This window comes from Opisthocomus hoazin, chromosome 28 (genome assembly GCF_030867145.1).
Source record: "Opisthocomus hoazin isolate bOpiHoa1 chromosome 28, bOpiHoa1.hap1, whole genome shotgun sequence".
Taxonomy (NCBI): Eukaryota; Metazoa; Chordata; class Aves; order Opisthocomiformes; family Opisthocomidae; genus Opisthocomus; species Opisthocomus hoazin.
In genome coordinates this window covers 7186890-7204455 of record NC_134441.1, presented here as the reverse complement: position 1 = coordinate 7204455, position 17566 = coordinate 7186890, and the positions used below count along the sequence as shown (strand labels likewise).

The 17566-nt window shown below is 57.7% G+C and overlaps 1 protein-coding gene across 5 annotated transcripts in view; it reads left to right on the top strand.

Moving 5' to 3' along the window:
* The first annotated feature begins 349 nt into the window (after window positions 1–349).
* PPP3CC (protein phosphatase 3 catalytic subunit gamma) overlaps window positions 350–17566 on the top strand; it is a 35418-nt gene continuing 18201 nt past the window's right edge. For 3 of the 5 annotated variants that reach the window (XM_075444855.1, XM_075444854.1, XM_075444850.1), the window contains exons 1-2: window positions 350–561; window positions 17334–17531. In XM_075444855.1, the coding sequence (XP_075300970.1) occupies window positions 510–561; window positions 17334–17531 (250 nt within the window). In that variant the 5' untranslated portion in view covers window positions 350–509. Of the gene's footprint in view, window positions 562–2254; window positions 2471–17333; window positions 17532–17566 lie in introns of those variants that run through there. The other 2 variants (XM_075444853.1, XM_075444851.1) reach the window with 2 other exon arrangements.

The window sequence follows — 17566 nt, the reverse complement described above, 5'->3', positions numbered from 1 at the left end:
CCCAACCTGCGCTGCCAGAAGGGTGCAACAGGGGTTTATTTTTTACCTGCTTCTTCCCCCCTCCTCTGCTGGCCCTGAAAAGGGGCCCGGGAGGCCGTGGCGGGGAGGTGCCGAGGGAAAGGCCTTCGCGCCCATGCCTCACGGGCCTCCCGCCATGTTGCCCCCCCCCCCCCCCCCCGTCGCCTAGCAACGCTCCCTTCCCCTCCAAGATGGCGCCAGGAAGGGAGCCGGGGAGCGCCCACGTGACGCGGGGCGCAGGCGCGGCGGGGCGGGGCGGGCGCGGAGCGGCGCCTGCGCAGTCGCCGTGCGGGAAGGGGGTTGGGGGGGGGGGGGAAGCGGGAGGAGGGGAGCGGAGCGGAGCGCCGCGGAAGCTGCCGCCGAGCGGGGCGAGCCAGCGGATCCCCGGCCCGCTCCGGCCCGCCGGGAGCACCCCCGCGGCGAGCCCCTCGGTGCGAGGGAGGGGCGGGGAGAGCGGCCGGCTGCGGGGCCGCCGCCGACCGCCGGCCACCATGTCCGGGCGCGGCCACGGCAAGCTGCCGACCACCGAGCGCATCGTCAAGGGTGAGGGGCCGGGGGCGGCGAGGGCGCCCCCTGCCTGCGCGGGGGGCGCGCCGGGGCGGGGTGCGCTGAGGAGAAAGGGGGGGGGTAATCCCCGGTTTTTGGGGGGGGGGGTATGCCCGGTTTTTGGGTGGGTATCCCCGGGCTGGCGGAGCCGCGGTCGGGAAGGGGAATGCCTGGAGCGGCGGGGGGGGCTGTTCCGGGGGGGGGGGGCACCCCGCCTCAGGGAGAGCGCTGGAGGGGGAAGGGGGGGCAGCGCTTGCCCGGCGGAGGAGCCTGGGGAGGCCTTTGCTCATGGGGGGGGGCGTCTCTGTTCTAAAGGGGAGCTCGGGGGACCTTTGCTCTTGGGGGGGGGGGGAGTCTCTGTTCTAAAGGGGAGCTGAGGGGGGGCACCTGCTTGGGGGGGGGTTGACCCGCAGCCCCCCCCCCGCTCTAAGGGGATGAGCAATCCTGCCCCCCCCCCCACCTTTCTCTGGTGCTGGGGGGGGACCCAAAGCCCTGGGGCTGGGGGGACACACGGGGGGGACGGGGACATTGCTTGGAGGGGGGGGTAAAGAGGGGACCAACACCCCTGCCCTGCCTGGGGGGGGTCCCCGGCCTGGAGGAGGGCAGGGGGCTTGGAGGGGAGCGAGGCAGGCGTGGTGCTCCCTCACCCCCCAGCCCGGGGTGCCGAGACCCTGCTGGTGGTGGGAGGGGGGGGCTGGCCTGGGCCCTCTTTCCACCTCCCCCCTCCTGGGTGGGGGGCAGAGCCCACCTTGCCCTCATCCCGGCAGCCTCTTGCCTCCCCCCGAGCCCTTGGCCCCCCGTCCGATGCCGCGGGGCGGGTGCCAGCTGGCCCCCTCTTCGCCACCCGTTATAGCAGGTACTATTTTTGAAAGAGCAGGAGACACCGAAGCGGTTAACGAGGAGAGAGATACGTTAGCCGAGAAACTCCTGGATTAGGAGGAGGCTCGCGTGATGCACATTTCGCTGCCCTAATTGATCTCGTGCCATGATCGTACCCACGCATCGGGGAACATCCCCTGCGCGCCTTCGCTTGCCGAAACTTTTGCTCGGCGCCCACCGCCGTAGCCGAGAGGCACCCGGCTGTCAGAGTTACACAATCGCCCGGTTATTAAACCTTCTCGCCCGGATGGCTCGGATCGCTGCAGGCAGCCGCGCTGCCCCGAGCCGGATGAGGAAAGGAGCGCGTTACCCGGCGTGGGTATGAGATACGGGCATGGAGGTGTGCCCGCCAGGGAGGTGGACGCTGCCGTCCCTACCTTCTCCTCTGCATGGGTCCAAGTGATTTTTTTAGCCTGTCATGTGGCCGATCACATGCTTTTGGTGTTAATAACCGTGGCCTCAAACGAAGGGAAAGCGGGCTAGGGTGGCAGGCTGGACGCTGAGGTCCCTCGGGCTTGGTTAGCTCTGCGCTGCCCGTGGGTGTTGTTTGTGCGTTGCCTTCGGCGTGCTGCTCGAAATAGGGCTGGGGGGCTTACGGATTTGGGGGACCTGGGGTCTTCCCCAGAGCCGCGCGGGTGGCTCGGTGATTTGCAGGTCTGCAGGCAGCCCGCGTGGCCGGTGCGAACCGTAAATCTCCTGCTAAATCCCAGGCAGCTGCGTGTGTTTAGGTTGGCCTTGTTCGGGGAAGGTAATGTCAATGCAGCCATTATGATTCAGCTGAGTCGTCCGTACCGACGCGCCGTCCCTGCTGCCGGGGCTTCCAGATCCCGGGAAACCCCATCGGCAATTACCGACGCCGCTCGGGGGCTTGGCAACCCTGCCGCATCCGAGTGGCCCCCGCTAATTTTGGTAATTAGTCCGTAGCCAGGTGGGGTGGAGGCTGGCGGCGTTGGCTGGAGCCCGCTCCGCGCACCGATGCTCCGAGAGCAGTGGGGACTCGTCGAGGGGAGCGTTTGGTTTCCCCCAGGTACGCTTGGGACGCTGATTCGAGTGCCTCTGGAAATCTGGGGAGGAATAGCTTCTTCCGTGGCTGTGATTATTGTTTAAAGGTGGTGACATTGTTCGCGGTTATTAATAATTTAAACCTGAAGATAAAAGCTAATTTCGTTCCATTGGAAATGCCTACAATTAAGTAGGATGTAGAATTTTAACTATGTTTAACCTATATATTTACATCTCTAGAGCCCTGCAGGAGTGTTAACTGTAATTATGTTTAGTCAGGAGAAATACAGTGTTGCCATTTGCCCCAGTTTTGTGCTTAAACTTGTACTCAGGTGACTTCATGTTCATTATTAAAATCTCTAATTTTGGGGTGCATCAAGAACAGCTTTTCACTAGCCCAGTTCCGGCAGCAAACCGACGGCTGACGTTAACCGAGACCGTTCACGCCTTGGCGCTCCCACGAGAGCACTTGGGGCGGTTCGGCTGGAAATCTGGGTGAAGAGCTGGGCCCCGTTATCGCCGCTGGCCCGACGATGGGCTGGAATGAGCGGGCAGATCCCCAGCCCGGGAAGCACGGGCTTTGCAGGCGGGTGGGTGCCATGCTTCGGGCTGCTGCAGTGCCCCTGAAGCGCGTAGGTTGGCTGCCCGAGCTCGGCACTCGGGCAGGGTGGGTGGCTTCCCGCCCCGCGCTCCGTGGAAACAAACCTGCAGAGCTTTTTGTTGCGCAGAAGTGATCCTGCTTCGTTCCACCTCCAGCAAATCCCGCCTGCGAGGTGGGACGTCCTCTGGGAGCAGCGGCGGCGGCGGAAGCGTAGCCCTGTGCTGCGAGGATCCTTTCCAAAGACTCGTGAGCACGGCTGCATGGTGGAAACCCACCCAGCTCACCCAGTTTGCAGCTGCATCCATGACAAATTCTTGAAAACCCCGGGGTATTGGTATTTACGCACCTGGCTGAGCCAGAGCAAAGCGTCTAGAGCTACTGGAGAGAGCCCAGCAGAGGGCTACGAGGATGGTGAGGGGACTGGAGCATCTCCCCTACGAGGAGAGGTTGAGGGAACTGGGCTTGTTCAGCCTGAAGAAGAGAAGGCTGAGAGGGGACCTTATAAATGCCTACAAATATCTGCAGGGTGGGTGTCAGGAGGATGGGGCCAAGCTTTTTTCAGTGGTGCCCAGTGACAGGACAAGGGGCAATGGGCACAAACTGGGGCAGAGGAAGGTCCAGCTGAAGGTGAGGAAGAACTTCTTCCCTCTGAGGGTGACGGAGCCCTGGCCCAGGCTGCCCAGGGAGGCTGTGGAGTCTCCTTCTCTGGAGATATTCCAGCCCCGCCTGGACAAGGTCCTGTGCAGCCTGCTCTGGGTGACCCTGCTTGGGCAGGGGGTTGGGCTGGGTGACCCACAGAGGTCCCTTCCAACCCCTACTATTCTGTGATTCTGTGATTTTCTAGACGTGTGTGTTACCAGGCTGGTGGACGAGGAGCGGCTGGGATCTGGCGCCCGCTTTTTGGCAGCCGTTGCGTGTTTGCCGGCAGTCAGCGGCGTGCCGGCCCCACGCACCGCTCGGTAGTGCCCGCGCTCCGCTTTACGGAGCGCTGCTGGGTTCCGGCTTCTCTGCGGATGGACAGACTGAGCCGCTGTCGGTGGGTTGAGGTTGAGGAATCGTGCGGTGGGGGTAGAGCTGGGACCGGTGTGAGACCACGTAGCTGAAGGTGTCCTGTAAACAAGTGGGTTTTCCAAGTTTGCGCTTTGCTGTCCTTTCGTGAGCACTTGGGCTCTTTCAGGCACCTTTCTGCGTATCTGGTTTGGTTTTTTCCTGGCTGGAAGACATTTAAAGTCTTGGGGGGAGGGGGGATGTAAGACCCCTGATGTGCTGCTCGCTTACGTATCAGCTGTCTGGTTCGTGGTGTGACCCCCCCGGATTTGTTGTAGATCATCTGCTTAATATCTAATTAAGGTTTCTGGGAGTGAAGGAGCGGCGGGGCAATCTGAGTGCGCTTACCCCAGCAATATCTCGTACCACGTGCGTGTTCAGCTCGGGTGAGGTCACGCTCGACCAGAAATCGCCCAGCGAGCGGCTCCTCTCCTCTCCACGCAGCCAGCGTGTGCCTCTGTAGCGTGGCGGAGATGCTGCTGGAGGCACGGAGTCCGATCCCGCGGGATTTGTTCAGCGAGGCTCCTGGTGCCTTCAACAGAAGCCGTGCCTCTGGGGAGCCAAAAACCGGCATCAGATGAATAAATGCTGTCTTCAGAGGCTTGGAAGAGCTTCCCCCGCGCTGCTGCCGAGTGGATAGGGTTCAGAGGGTGTGCTAGCTCATCTTCCTGGCTGAAGATGCTTTCAGTTTGTGAAAAATGTGTAGCTTGCTGCTTACCTTGTTTTTAATAGAAGCTGCTACTGCTGAGATGCAGTTGGGTGGTTGAGCATTGGGCTTGCTCCAGTTGGGAGCTGTGCACAATTTTTGTAACAGAATCAGAATCACAGAATGGTAGGGGTTGGAAGGGACCTCTGTGGGTCATCTAGTCCAACCCTCCTGCCGAAGGAGGGTCACCTACAGTAGGTTGTAGAGGACCTTGTCCAGGCGGGTCTTGAGCACGCTGATACAAAAGTCAGAGTAGCTTCGTAACTGCAAGCGAAGCAAAGGAGGGCTTAGGCGAATCTTAAATACAAGGGAAATTGTGGTTGTTGAAAAGAAGAAATACGGAGTGGCGTCACTGCGATTGCTCTTCGTTTCGTGTTTGTTGTCTTTAATGCTTCAGTTGGTTTGTCTTGTTTAGTGGTGCCGTTTTGTAGCTAACAAGGAATACTTGGGGGGGGGAAAGAGCTGTGAAAATGGCTAAAAATGGAGATAAAAAGGCCAAGGTGCATGCTCTCAGACCTCGGGCACGCCAGAGGAAAAGTGCAAATGCCGCCTGAGTCAAGATGCGGTGGTGGGATCTCTAAAAAGCAAGTTGTGTCATGGTGCAGCAACTCGTCTGGACAGAGCTCAAGAAGGTCTGGAGCGCGGGTAGCCCTTACAGCAGGAACCCCGCAGGAGCTCTCCGATTTACTTGGGACCCTGGTAGTCTGGGGGTCTTTCTTGCAGGAGGGATGCTCTGTTATTTGTGAACGGGATGGTTCTGCCTGCGCCGAGACCGGCTGTTGCAGAATTGGTGCTGATTCTGCCAGATCATGTGGCACTTCATCCAGAAATGAATCCGAAGTCAAACGCGGCGCTGAGCGGCCCTTCTGCAGACCTCCTGGGGCAACGCAAGCTGCTCAGCTCTTCCATGCTTCCTGTAGCCCTCATCTGCGCCAAACAGAGCCAGTGGCACCCCGTTTCTGGGTCTGAAACTCCCCAGAGCCAGGTTTCTTTATGGCCGGTGGCAGAGATGTTCCTCTGCCGTGCTCATGAACAGCAGTGCCACCGCCGGTGGCCAAACCTAAACCCCAGCGCTACCTTGGGTACTAAAACCCGTTCAGAAAATTGCGATAAGGTGTCGGGGAAAGCAGACTGGGCTGGTTGTTTTACTTATTTCCTCTGAGAATAACACCAGATGCTTCAGGTCGGCGCTGGAGGTGGGATGGAGAGGAGGGCAGGTCGAGCCCCCCGCGTTTAATGCGGTTTTTCTGTTTCCCCGCTATCTGGATGTCAGCCAGCGAGAGGTTCCCCCCGTTCAAGGCTGTGCTGGCTGCTCAGAGGGTCCGTTCTGTAGCAGTTAAAACAAATGAGCCCCTGTTAGCTCGGTGCCGTGCTGAAATAGTATTTTTCATTTAATAAGAGAAGGCAGAGCTGGGCAGAATTCGTCTCCTCGAGCTGCGACGTTCCCGGTGCTCGCTTGGATGCACGGGCGGGAGAAGGCGGGCTGCTCCTTCGGAAGTAGGGCAGGGTGCTGGCTTAAAATAGCAGCGAACGCTGGGCTGCTTGTGATGAAGGGAGCTATTTAGGTAAATCCTGGGGTCTCGGTGGGGGCAGAGCCGCCTGCTAATCTAAAGATACTCCGGGGAGACCTATATTTGCCCGGGATCCTTCCCGACTTGGCTGGTTTTCCAGGTGTTCCCTGTTCGATGCCTTGCGCTCCTCCGCAGGTTGCGTTGGGGTGGCCGGCGCGCTTGCTCGCCGTACGGCGCGTTGATGTGTTGGGTGGTAATGGAGTTAGACATCGTTAAGCAGCGGGAGCGAGGAAACGGGCTACGTAAAGGCAGCAGCGTTATCCTATAACCCCAGGCACCAGTACAGGCTGGGGGTGACCTGCTGGGGAGCAGCTCTGCGGAGAGGGACTGGGAGTGCTGGGGGACAACAGGGTGACCATGAGCCAGCAGCGTGCCCTGGCTGCCAAGAAGGCCAATGGGATCCTGGGGTGCATGAGGAGGAGTGTGGGCAGCAGGGCGAGGGAGGTTCTCCTCCCCCTCTGCTCTGCCCTGGTGAGGCCCCATCTGCAGTGCTGTGTCCAGTGCTGGGCTCCCCAGTTCCAGAAAGATGAGGAGCTACTGGAGAGAGTCCAGCGGAGGGCTGCGAGGATGAGGAGGGGACTGGAGCATCTCTGCTACGAGGAGAGGCTGAGGGAGCTGGGCTGGTTCAGCCTGGAGAAGAGAAGGCTGCGAGGGGACCTTAGAAATGCCCATAAATATCTGCAGGGTGGGGGTCAGGAGGACGGGGCCAGACGCTTTCCAGTGGTGCCCAGTGACAGGACAAGGGGCAACGGGCACAAACTGAAGCCGAGGAAGCTCCAGCTGAACCCGAGGAAGAACTTCTTCCCTCTGAGGGTGACGGAGCCCTGGCCCAGGCTGCCCAGGGAGGCTGTGGAGTCTCCTTCTCTGGAGATATTCCAGCCCCGCCTGGCCGCGGTGCTGTGCAGCCTGCTCTGGGTGACCCTGCTTGGGCAGGGGTTGGGCTGGGGGACCCACAGAGGGCCCTTCCAACCCCTGCCATGCTGGGATTCTGGGATTCTGTGGGGGGAGTTTCAGGAAAACAGGGAGAAGTGGTGTCAACAGTAACCCCAGTAAGAGTCCTCAGTTCCCTAGCCAGCCCTGGAAAGTATTCCCTTCCTTTCATCAGCTGCTGAGGGGTAGCGAATGCGGTAAAAAGGGGTAGCAAACGTGGTAAAATGGCTTCTCGAAGAGCAGGGAGAATATTACCCCAAAGGTGATGCCCCGGATATGTGGCGCAAAGGTTTCCCCGGGGAAGACCCTGACCAGAAGCGCAGAGGACTGGTTTTGCTGGTTCAGTGGTAACTGGGGGCTCCTGTCGTCCAGCTCCATCCCTGGCGCACGAAGGTCTGTGAAGCTGCTCTGAAGGCTTTGCTAGAACTTAGCCCGTCGATTGGGCTCCTTACTCTTTGGTTTGCAAAGAGTAAGGCTGATCTGTGATGTGGCCACTGGGAAGATTTTAATTAGTTTGCAGCTCCCTTCAGACCACCTCTGCGTGGTTTGAAGGTGATACGTGGGTCTAAATGTCAGACACTGGAGTGAGAGCATCGCCAGAAGCGCTTTAACCAGCGCTATTTTGATCCAGTGCGAACACAGCTCGGGTTGAAGCATGAAGGAGTGAGATGAGAAGAAGAGAGAAAGCGAGACCCTTCCTGTGTGTGAACTGGCCTGGGTTTTTTGCCGCAGTGGTGATGCAGGTGCCCACGTTCTCGTTCATCGATGGTGTGAGCGCCGTTTGCCGGGCGCCGTGACCCGGTCTCTTCTCCGAGGGCCTGCAGGCTGGGCTCTGCCGGCGTCCACCACGGTGCCTGCGCTCCGGCCGACTGTTCCCGGGTGTTGGTTTCGTTAGGTTTCCCGTGGGGAGCAGCCGTTCCGCGCCTACGACGTCGCCCTGAGCGAGGTCTTGGAAAGTACGCAATGTGCAAAACCGCGGCCGCTCAAAGTCGCTTTAAAGCTGGGTCCAGCACCCGCTGCCGGTGGTGGGCTCAGATTTACATCCCCCAGCAGGTGGGGGATTTGCCTTTGACACAAAGACCCCGCTGTTCTTCTATTAACGATCTATTAGTGGACGCGCTGGCAGCTTGCTAACCTTGCGAAACAGGTGGTGAATTTCCCTGCCTGCTGACATCTAGGAATCCCCTCCCGTCTCCTTTGGTGAGCTCCCTTTTTTTTCGGTAGCTGCAGCTGTTTGCCGTAGATCTCAGCCTTTTTCTTTTCCTTTTTTCTCCTTTGCTGGAGCTTAGCAGCGAGCCTCTTGAGTCGGCCAAGAGAGCGTCCCACCGGTGGGCCTGTCGAGAGGAAGACTCCAGGTCTGCTGTGGGTCGGTGTGCTGTCGAGTGATCGTTTTGTAGGATTACACATGTTTGTGACTGCTGGAAAGTCTACAGAGCTTGAGGGTCTCAAATTTGGGATTTCTTCCAGGCTGGTATTGAGGGCTTATGTGCTCTTCTTGACGGTAGCTGGGGAGCTGGCGCTCGGCGATGCGAGGAGCCCGTGTCCCTGGCAGAGGACCGGCCCCGGACAGATTGTCTCAATGACAATCCCAGGCAAATCCGCATCAGTGCTGGTCGTTAAGAGCCAGCCCTTCGCAGAGCAGTGCGGGCGCCGGAGACGCGACGGACCTCGCAAGCGAGTATGCTGTTAAGGTCTGCGTTGCTCCCAAGGAGGCCGAGGGGATTCCATGCCCCCCAAGCGCGTTGTCAGGACAGTCCCTGAGCCGCAGAGCGCTTTGGCAAGGGCAGGACTTCGCACCGCAGCACGGCTCTGGGTCTCGGCCGTGGTTCGGCTTCGTTCTCGGTGTTGGGGCAGCAACCCCGGCGTGAGGAGCTGATGAATGCGGGGAAAGCTGCACGGGCAGCTCCGCTGGCAGAGTGGCTGATGTGCGGGGACGGTCTTAAGTCGCCTCTGTTCTAATTAAATGCTCCTGGTTTTAATCTCACCGGGCTCCTGGAGGAACGTGGGGAGGGAGCCGAGAGCTGGCTCCACGTTGCAGGTCAGCAGCCCGGCAAGGGGCTCTGCCGGTGAGCCCTCCTTGAGCAGCCATGGCTTACTTTGCCAAAGGCACCCCTTTTTTAGTTTCCCCTAGTCTGATAACACTATTGACTGTCCGTGCTAGATCTTTGCCAGCAGAACAGCAGTTTAAGGATAATTCTCTTCTATCCCGATTAAACTTTTTAGGAGTCCTTGAGCACAGTTCAGGTAGCTATAAGGTTTTAGAGGCTGTATGGCCTCCGAAATGCGCAGATGGATTTTGCTTTGGGTAGCCTGTATGGTTTTCTAGCCTCTTGGCTTTGCACTTGGTGTTTCTGCAGGTCCGTGGGAGCTTGAAGCGCGGCCTGGGTTGTGCTCAGCTGGCACGCGTCGTGTTTGTGTTTGCGTTCGGATGCACGGGACCGGCGCTTGCTTTTTTTGGAGTTAAACACACCTGGCTTCTGCACAGACTGTGTGTGCCAGGTTTGAGTAACCGAGAGTCAACGTGGCCTCGCAATTTGGGTGCTACTCCTGGAAAGGCTGGAAGGGCGCTGGTAAGGTAGAGGCGGATTCGCGGGTGGGAAGGGTTCGGTTGATGAGCCTCTCGCAGTTTTGCCAGGCTCTGCTGTCGTGATGGCTGTGTCTCTCCCCTTCGAAGAAATCATTCAGCTTGATAGAATTGGACGTACAATACGGATATTTTTAGGGTTATTGTGAGGAGATATTCTGGTTGTCCTAGAAAAAGGAGCCGGGCTGGAGGTAAGGAGCAGAGCGAGCTCTCTGAACGGGGTGCACGCTGAGAGCAGGCTCCAGCCGCAGCAGCACAGCTCCGGCGAGTTTCGGATCAAACCGGCGCGTTACGAACGGCGTTCAATGCTCCGCTGTGTCTGAAGGAGCTGCCGTGCAGTCGGAGTTTAGATTTGCAGTATGGATGAGAAAGGTACCCGGGGTCTGTGTGCCCGATCCTCTCTGTGCACGAGGCCAGGGCGCGTGGTTGTGGTTGATGCTCAGCGCAGGAGCCGTGTGCGGGGCTGGGTCCTCCTGCAGACCTTCCAGGGGTGAGAAGAAAAACCTGGCTGCTGCTCCATTTGGTGCGTGCTTGGAGCCTCCGAGACCTGGGGTCTCTTACTCATGATGCAAAAGGAAAATTGCTGCCCTTGGAAGAGCAGAAGGAACATGGGAAAGCTTGGAGGAGGGCAGACAGGAATGGCTGTAGCGATCATTCCTGGCTCGCACGGCCTTTGTGCAAGGAAGGTGTTTGCTTCGCCTGGGGACTCCTCCGAGATGTTGATGTGATTTATGCCAGCACAATCCAGTGGCAAGGGGAGAAGTTACTTATTTTCTCAGGTGGTCGGAGGCTGGAGGAGCAGTGCATTTGCTCCACTTTGTGATCATTTTGTTTCGACGTAGCTTCTGTAGCCGGAGAGAGCAGTGGTTCTGGGGCAGAGCAGGGTTAGGGTGCCTGTGCCAGCACCACTTCAGACTGAAAAAGGACACAGATTATTTGTCAGGGCTTGGTCCAGGCTTTGAAAAATTGGTACCAAGCATACATCTTGTTTTCGCGGACTCTCATGTAAGCTTGCCCTGAGACACCCCGAGGGAGAGAAAACTTCATGCACACCAGCACGGGGATTCTTAGAGCAAAGACATCTCGGCATTTTATGCCCAGAAATCTGTATGGCTTATAATTTCAAGGAAATAAAGATTATTCCTTGGAAAATCAGGTAGTGGCTACTAAATGTTAGGACTGACAAGAGGCCTGGATTTGACTCGGGCTGCTGAGGTGCTTGCTTTTGGGCTGGCCCCTCGGAGCGGCCCTGCCGCAGGTTGGCCGGAGCGTTGCTGTCGGTAACGACGCTGCCGTCGCTTGTTCCCTGCTGACGGCTGTGGAAGCTCTGCCCCGTCCTCAGACTTCAGCTTTCTGCGAGCAGAGCGGCTTTGCTGTTGCCTTTCGTTGCTGAACCCCAGGTTATTGCCTCACCGTTTGAGCTCGGTTGTGAACAGACGAATGTAGGTTAGGTGTGAATGGGAGTGACCGATAAAAATAACGTCGGGCTAATTGGAAATTGGAGGGGGGAACCAGCCCCTGACCCGCTGCTCTCGGCCTCTCGGAGCGGGTGCGGGTGGCTCCCGTGCGGACTTTGCGCTGCGAACGTTTCTACCTTCGGCTTCCCACGCTGGGGCAGATGGACAGCTGTCAAACCCCGAGCCGAACGGCCGGCCGGTGTTTCGGGTGCCTTGTGCGGGAGAGGACGCAGTAATTGGAAGCTGTTCGTGCCTTACGTCGTGGCTCTGAGCACAAGGAGAGACAGCTTTTACTCCGGCTTAGTTTTGTCTGAGCTGTACTGGCTGCTTCAGAATGCCCAAAATCTACTTTTTCTTTTTTTTTTTTTCCTTTTTTCGCCCCAAAATGCATCTGTAGCCATCTGTTCGACTGTCTATCTGTAACGTCATGCATTCGGTGAGGAGCAAGCGGGGAAGGGGGCTATGGCACTCAGTGCCCTTCCGATTCACTCCCAGATGGGTGTCAGGGGTTGCAGTGAAACCTCTCTCGTGTTTATTATCGAGCGTTTTTAATCCTGGGTGATTTTTTGGGCTTGAAGGCCCAGGACACCTCCTTTTCATTCGACACCCAGCCGCGCCGGGAGCAAACGGAGCTTTGCTGTGGCAGCCGCTTCAGGCAAGCAGCACTTGCTCCTTTTTCAGTAATGAATCTCGCTGGGTTGCTCTGCACAGTCATCCAAGGGACTCTCAGCTATATAAACAGGAATTTGAGGATCACTTTGTTTTCTCTTCCATGGTACTGGCTCTTTCTGGAGGTGTGGATCGGGCAGCCCTGCTCTGTCTGCTGCTGCGGGCTCCGGTCCTGCGAGACGCGAGGAGCTTTGCTTCGTTTCCACCGCTGTCGTGGGAAGATGCGCGATAGATGAGGTGATCCGACCCAGTCTGTGCTGGGAGAGCCGTGGGGAGGCTGAAGCGCGGCTGTGGAAATTTCTCCTGGAGGAATAGAGGCTTTTAACCCTCTCTGAGGGTGACGGAGCACTGGAACAGGCTGCCCAGGGAGGTTGTAGAGTCTCCTTCTCTGGAGATATTCAAGACCCGCCTGGACAAGATCCTGTGCAGCCTACTGTAGGTGACCCTGCTTCGGCAGGAGGGTTGGACTAGATGACCCACAGAGGTCCCTTCCAACCCCTACTATTCTGTGATTCTGTGATTCTGTGATTTTGCTCCGAGGGGCAAATGAGTGGGCAGCGAGCCCTCTGGTTTTGTGGAGTTGGTGGTAGAAAAGCAGCTTTTTATTAAAATCTCCCCTCCTTAACTATCCATATCCCCTCGGGGGGCTGCGAATACCCGCGTGCTCCTGACCTGGCAAAGAAAATCTGCATTAATTTTGTAGTAATCTTAACTCTTGCACCGCAGTCTAGCAGAGACATCCCTGCCCTCTTACTCTCGCTGGATTCCCTCAAGCTGACCTTTAAATCCATGGTACGCCTCAAAAGTTCGCTTGCATTGGTGTCCTCCTGCTCGTGGTCTGGCGTGCGGTGCCTGTCCCGCTGGCAGAGTGGGAATCGTCTCCTCGGGAGCGATCCACGGAGCGTGTCTTGACGCCTTTGCAAAATCAGAAGTTCTAGACCTAAAGCTCTTTCAGCTAGACTGGGCGCAGCACCTGGTTTTGTGTGCAAAGGGGAGGTGGCACGAAGATCGCTGCGCTTGCTGCTTGCAGCGTTGTGAGTATTTTATCCGACTTTTTTGTTAATTGGTGGCTGCGGGCGGCGCGCGGAAGGAGCTGGCTGCGAGGGTGGGTTTAGCACACTGAGGCTTGGCGCTGCTTGGGCAGCCTGCGACGAGCCGCAGCAGGTTTTTTTATGAGATAAGGAGGTATTTCCCCAGTTTGCAGATAGCAGCAGGAAGTGGGCAAGACTCTGCCACCCTTCTGGGTGCCCTGGGGGCCGAGGTTTCGGGTCAGCTCTTGCTCTGACGGCCGTGCCGCCGCTGCTCCACGCGAGCCGAGGCTGGCTGCAGGAGGGGCCCCGCTGCGGGTCGCTCCGCCAGAACGCAGCGTTAACAAGGGTAAGATTCCCATCTTTCAAAAAGTGGGTGCTTGTGCATCAGACAACTGCTTGTACCGAGTTGACTAAAGCCCTTACACAAGTTATGCTGGCTAACGGGATTACTTGCTTTGACGACGCTAATTACTTAAGTCCTCGTCCCCGGCTGCAGCGGCGGGCAGCGCTGGGTCTGGGTTTTGCTCGGGCTCCGGTGCCTGCTGCTTGTGACTCGCTGGGGTGTGGGGGGCTTCTCCCTGCAGCCCCCCCAAAGCTTTGGAAGCGCTCGAGAGCTCTGGGTGCACCACGGCACGGGTGTCTGCCCCAGCACTGCACGACCGGCTCGGGGGGGACCACGCAGGCTTTTTTGGGGTGGGATCACAGAATCACAGAATCAGAGAATAGTAGGGGTTGGAAGGGACAGAATCACAGAATCACAGAATAGTAGGGGTTGGAAGGGACCTCTGTGGGTCATCTAGTCCAACCCCCATGCCGAAGCAGGGTCACCCAGAGCAGGCTGCACAGGACCTTGTCCAGGCGGGTCTTGAATATCTCCAGAGAAGGAGACTCCACAACCTCCCTGGGCAGCCTGGGCCAGGGCTCCGTCACCCTCAGAGGGAAGAAGTTCTTCCTCATGTTCAGACGGAACTTCCTGTGCCTCAGTTTGTGCCCGTTGCCCCTTGTCCTGTCACTGGGCACCACTGAAAAGAGCTTGGCCCCATCCTCCTGACACCCACCCTGCAGATATTTGTAGGCATTTATTAGGTCCCCTCTCAGCCTTCTCTTCTCCAGGCTGAACAAGCCCAGCTCCCTCAGCCTCTCCTCGTAGGAGAGATGCTCCAGTCCCCTCACCATCCTCGTAGCCCTCCGCTGGACTCTCTCCAGTAGCTCTTCATCTTTCTTGAACTGGGGAGCCCAGAACTGGACACAGTGGGTGACCTCTGTGGGTCATCTAGTCCAACCCTCCTGCCCAAGCAGGGTCACCCACAGCAGGCAGGGTTAGCAGGAGCGAGCACAGCGAGCAGAAGACCGGCGAGGTGGAGCGATGCCTGGCGTGGCGTGAGGTCCTGGCTGCGCATCTGCATCCCCGGGACGGTGCTGGTCTCCCTGGCATCCCAGGGGTGGGCGGCTGGCAGGCGGGCGCAGCAGAGGAGAAGCCGGTTCCTTATCGCACGCAGCTCCTTGTGGGAGTGGGGCCGTGCGGAGCCAGCGAGGGAACTTACATAAAAGTTCTTGGCTGCTCGCAGCAGCGTAGCCTCATATTTTATCTTGCATAACTCCGCGTGCTAGGGCTACCAAGAAAAGGCAAAGCAGCCCATGCCAGGAGCTTGTCGTGGAGCTCTTCTGAGCTCTGTGACGGGCAGTGCTCTTGTGATTGCGTGCCGTCCCCGCTAAGCTTTCTGTCCCAACTTTTTGCTTTGTTAGGGTGGCTCCGGAGTCAGCGGCCGCGTTTGAAGGCCTGGGACGATGGGGACTGTGGAGCTGAAAGGTTCCTGTTGCTCTGTTCTCTTCCTTAGAAATTGTTTGACCTTCAAGCGCTCGCTTTGGAGTCAGATGGCAGATGCCAGGACAACTGCCCGGTTTGCAGAAGCGCTTAGAAATCGCCTTCCAGTCCCTTAATGGCAAGGAGTCCCGCAGCCTCCTCGCTCCCAGCCCGGGTTTGCACCCTTGTGGCCCCCCTTGCTCCAGCCGAGCCATGTCAGACCTGCAGCTTCCCTTCCGCAGAGCCCACGCTGCCGCCCTTACGCAGATCCCGAGAGCGCGGAGGGGGGGAAAAAAACCTGCAAAATTCCACAAAACAATGAGTTTTTCATCGCTAACCAGAAGGGTCACTTTTTTTTTTTCTTTTGGCTGTAGAGATGAGCTATATATGCAGTTAAAAAACGCTGCCCAGCCGGTGTTGGTATAAGCAGGGGTCTTGCTTAAACCTCTTTAATTGGCATCTCCGTGGGGAAGGCGCCGCGTGTGCCGGGGAGCGTTCAGGGCACGCTGGGCACGGAGCGAGCACCCAGCAGAGCAGAACTGCCAACACCACCGATGAAAGAGGGCCGCCTCGTCGCCGGCACCGGCCCCCCTTTCATTACGCTCGCTCTTCTTCTCCTCTGCCCTACATTTCACGTTATTTGAACATTGGCTTTCGGCTGCAAAGAATCTCTTGGGCTGCCTGGCTGCTTTTTCCTCTCTGTCCCCTGGGTTTCCAAGCGAAATAGCTGCTCTGTTTGCATTTAAAAGAGATCGGTTGCATTACCCTTAGTCGCTGTATTATCTGACCAGCGCTATCGCTTCGCCCGTTCGGTTCGGCGTGTACAGAATCCCAGAATCCCAGCATGGCAGGGGTTGGCAGGGACCTCTGTGGGTCCCCCAGCCCAACCCCCTGCCCAAGCAGGGTCACCCAGAGCAGGGGGCACAGCACCGCGTCCAGGGGGGCTGGAATATCTCCAGAGAAGGAGACTCCACAGCCTCCCTGGGCAGCCTGGGCCAGGGCTCCGTCACCCTCAGAGGGAAGAAGTTCTTCCTCGGGTTCAGCTGGAGCTTCCTCTGCTCCAGTTTGTGCCCGTTGCCCCTTGTCCTGTCGCTGGGCACCGCTGAAAAGAGCTTGGTGGATGGGATGTCTTCACTGGGCGGTGGGTACGGGCATGGACTTCGTTTGCACATCAGATACTTTTCTTCTCCAGCTGGATTACAGCTAAGTGCAGGTCTGTCTTTCACCACACGACGTGACCGCATCCGAGGCGGGAGATGGGACGCGGTGGTAGATGATCCAGTGAGGGGGTTTGGTGACACGCGGCGTGTGTTGGAGGTACCGCTTACTCAGAAGCGCCAGAATCGCCAAAATGGCTGGAAAAGGCCCGTTTTGCCTTCAGAATTGTGGGGCGGTCTGGAGGGTGCCCAGCAGAGATCGGGGGGCCGGGTGGTGGAGGGGCCGAACCCGGAGGGCAGGGGAAGTGCTGGTTGTGGGAGCCGGGGAGCCGAGGCGATCCCTGCGCGGCACCGTGCGATGCAGAGCGCTCGGCGGGGCAGGGGGCCGCTGCGGCCAGGCCACACATTTGGGGCTGGCTGTTGGGGTTTTGCTGCCAGTTTTTCCCTTTCTCTCAAACATCCAGGCCTCCTTCCTGGAATTTATTTTACATCAAGACGCTATGTACCCTTTCAATACTGTGTGGTGTTCTCCATCTTTTTCCTTTTTTAATTAGCCAGGCCCAGGAGAATGGAGCTGAGGAAGTCAAATGGTTCTCGCTTGTAACTATTATTTTTGATTTCTATGCTTCCTTTCTGCTAGAAGTCACCTCCTCACAGATAATACGATAGCCTAACGTGAAAATAATAATCATGGCTTTTGATGGGGTGTTGTCCTGTCTAGAGTTAAAAGCGAGGGGTTGTGTTGCAAATAGATGAGGCTTTAACTTGCCTTAAACGTTGGATTCTGCCAGGATTTCCCAATTACTGAGCTTGGGGTTGAGGTTTTTGAAGTGGCCCGCACTGGGAGGTGCGAGGCTGTTGCCTGATGAAGCTTCTGCTTCACGGGTGCGTGCGGTTTCCTGACAGAGGAGAATTTTCCATATTGGCCCTCCTACCTTCACTGCTAGTCCCTGGGAACCGGTGTCTTTTTCTCCTGCCTTTGCCGATATTTGCGTGCGGTCCTGTTCTAGTGCAACACTGCGGCGGCAGCTGTCCCCACCGAATCAGGAGACAGCTTTGCCCGCATTTTCTGCGGATGCATATGGCATTTAGTCTGTGTACGGTGGCTTTTTAAACATGCTGAGGGGTGTATTCGGTTGCTCTGGCAGCATAGCTTTTCTTCTGCAGTATTTGAGAGCATAATTTCGGTGAAAGCGTGTTGCCGAGTGTATGCTCGTCTTGAGGCTTGGAACGAAAGCCTTCTGCTGAAAAGACTGTAATTCTTTTTTTTTTTTTTTCTTCCCCCCCCCCGCAAAGAGACGTGTTGCTAACTTCTCCGCTTCCATTTCCAGCTGTCCCATTTCCTCCCACGCAGCGGCTCACTCTGAAGGAGGTGTTTGAGGACGGGAAGCCTAGGCTTGACGTCTTGAAGAGCCACTTGGTGAAGGAAGGGCGCCTGGAAGAGGATGCGGCGCTGAAGATCATCAACGACGGGGCTGCCATCCTTAGGCACGAGAAGACAATGATTGAAGTGGAGGCTCCCATCACAGGTCAGAGAGCTTTCTGCCGCTGGAGTCCTAAAAAA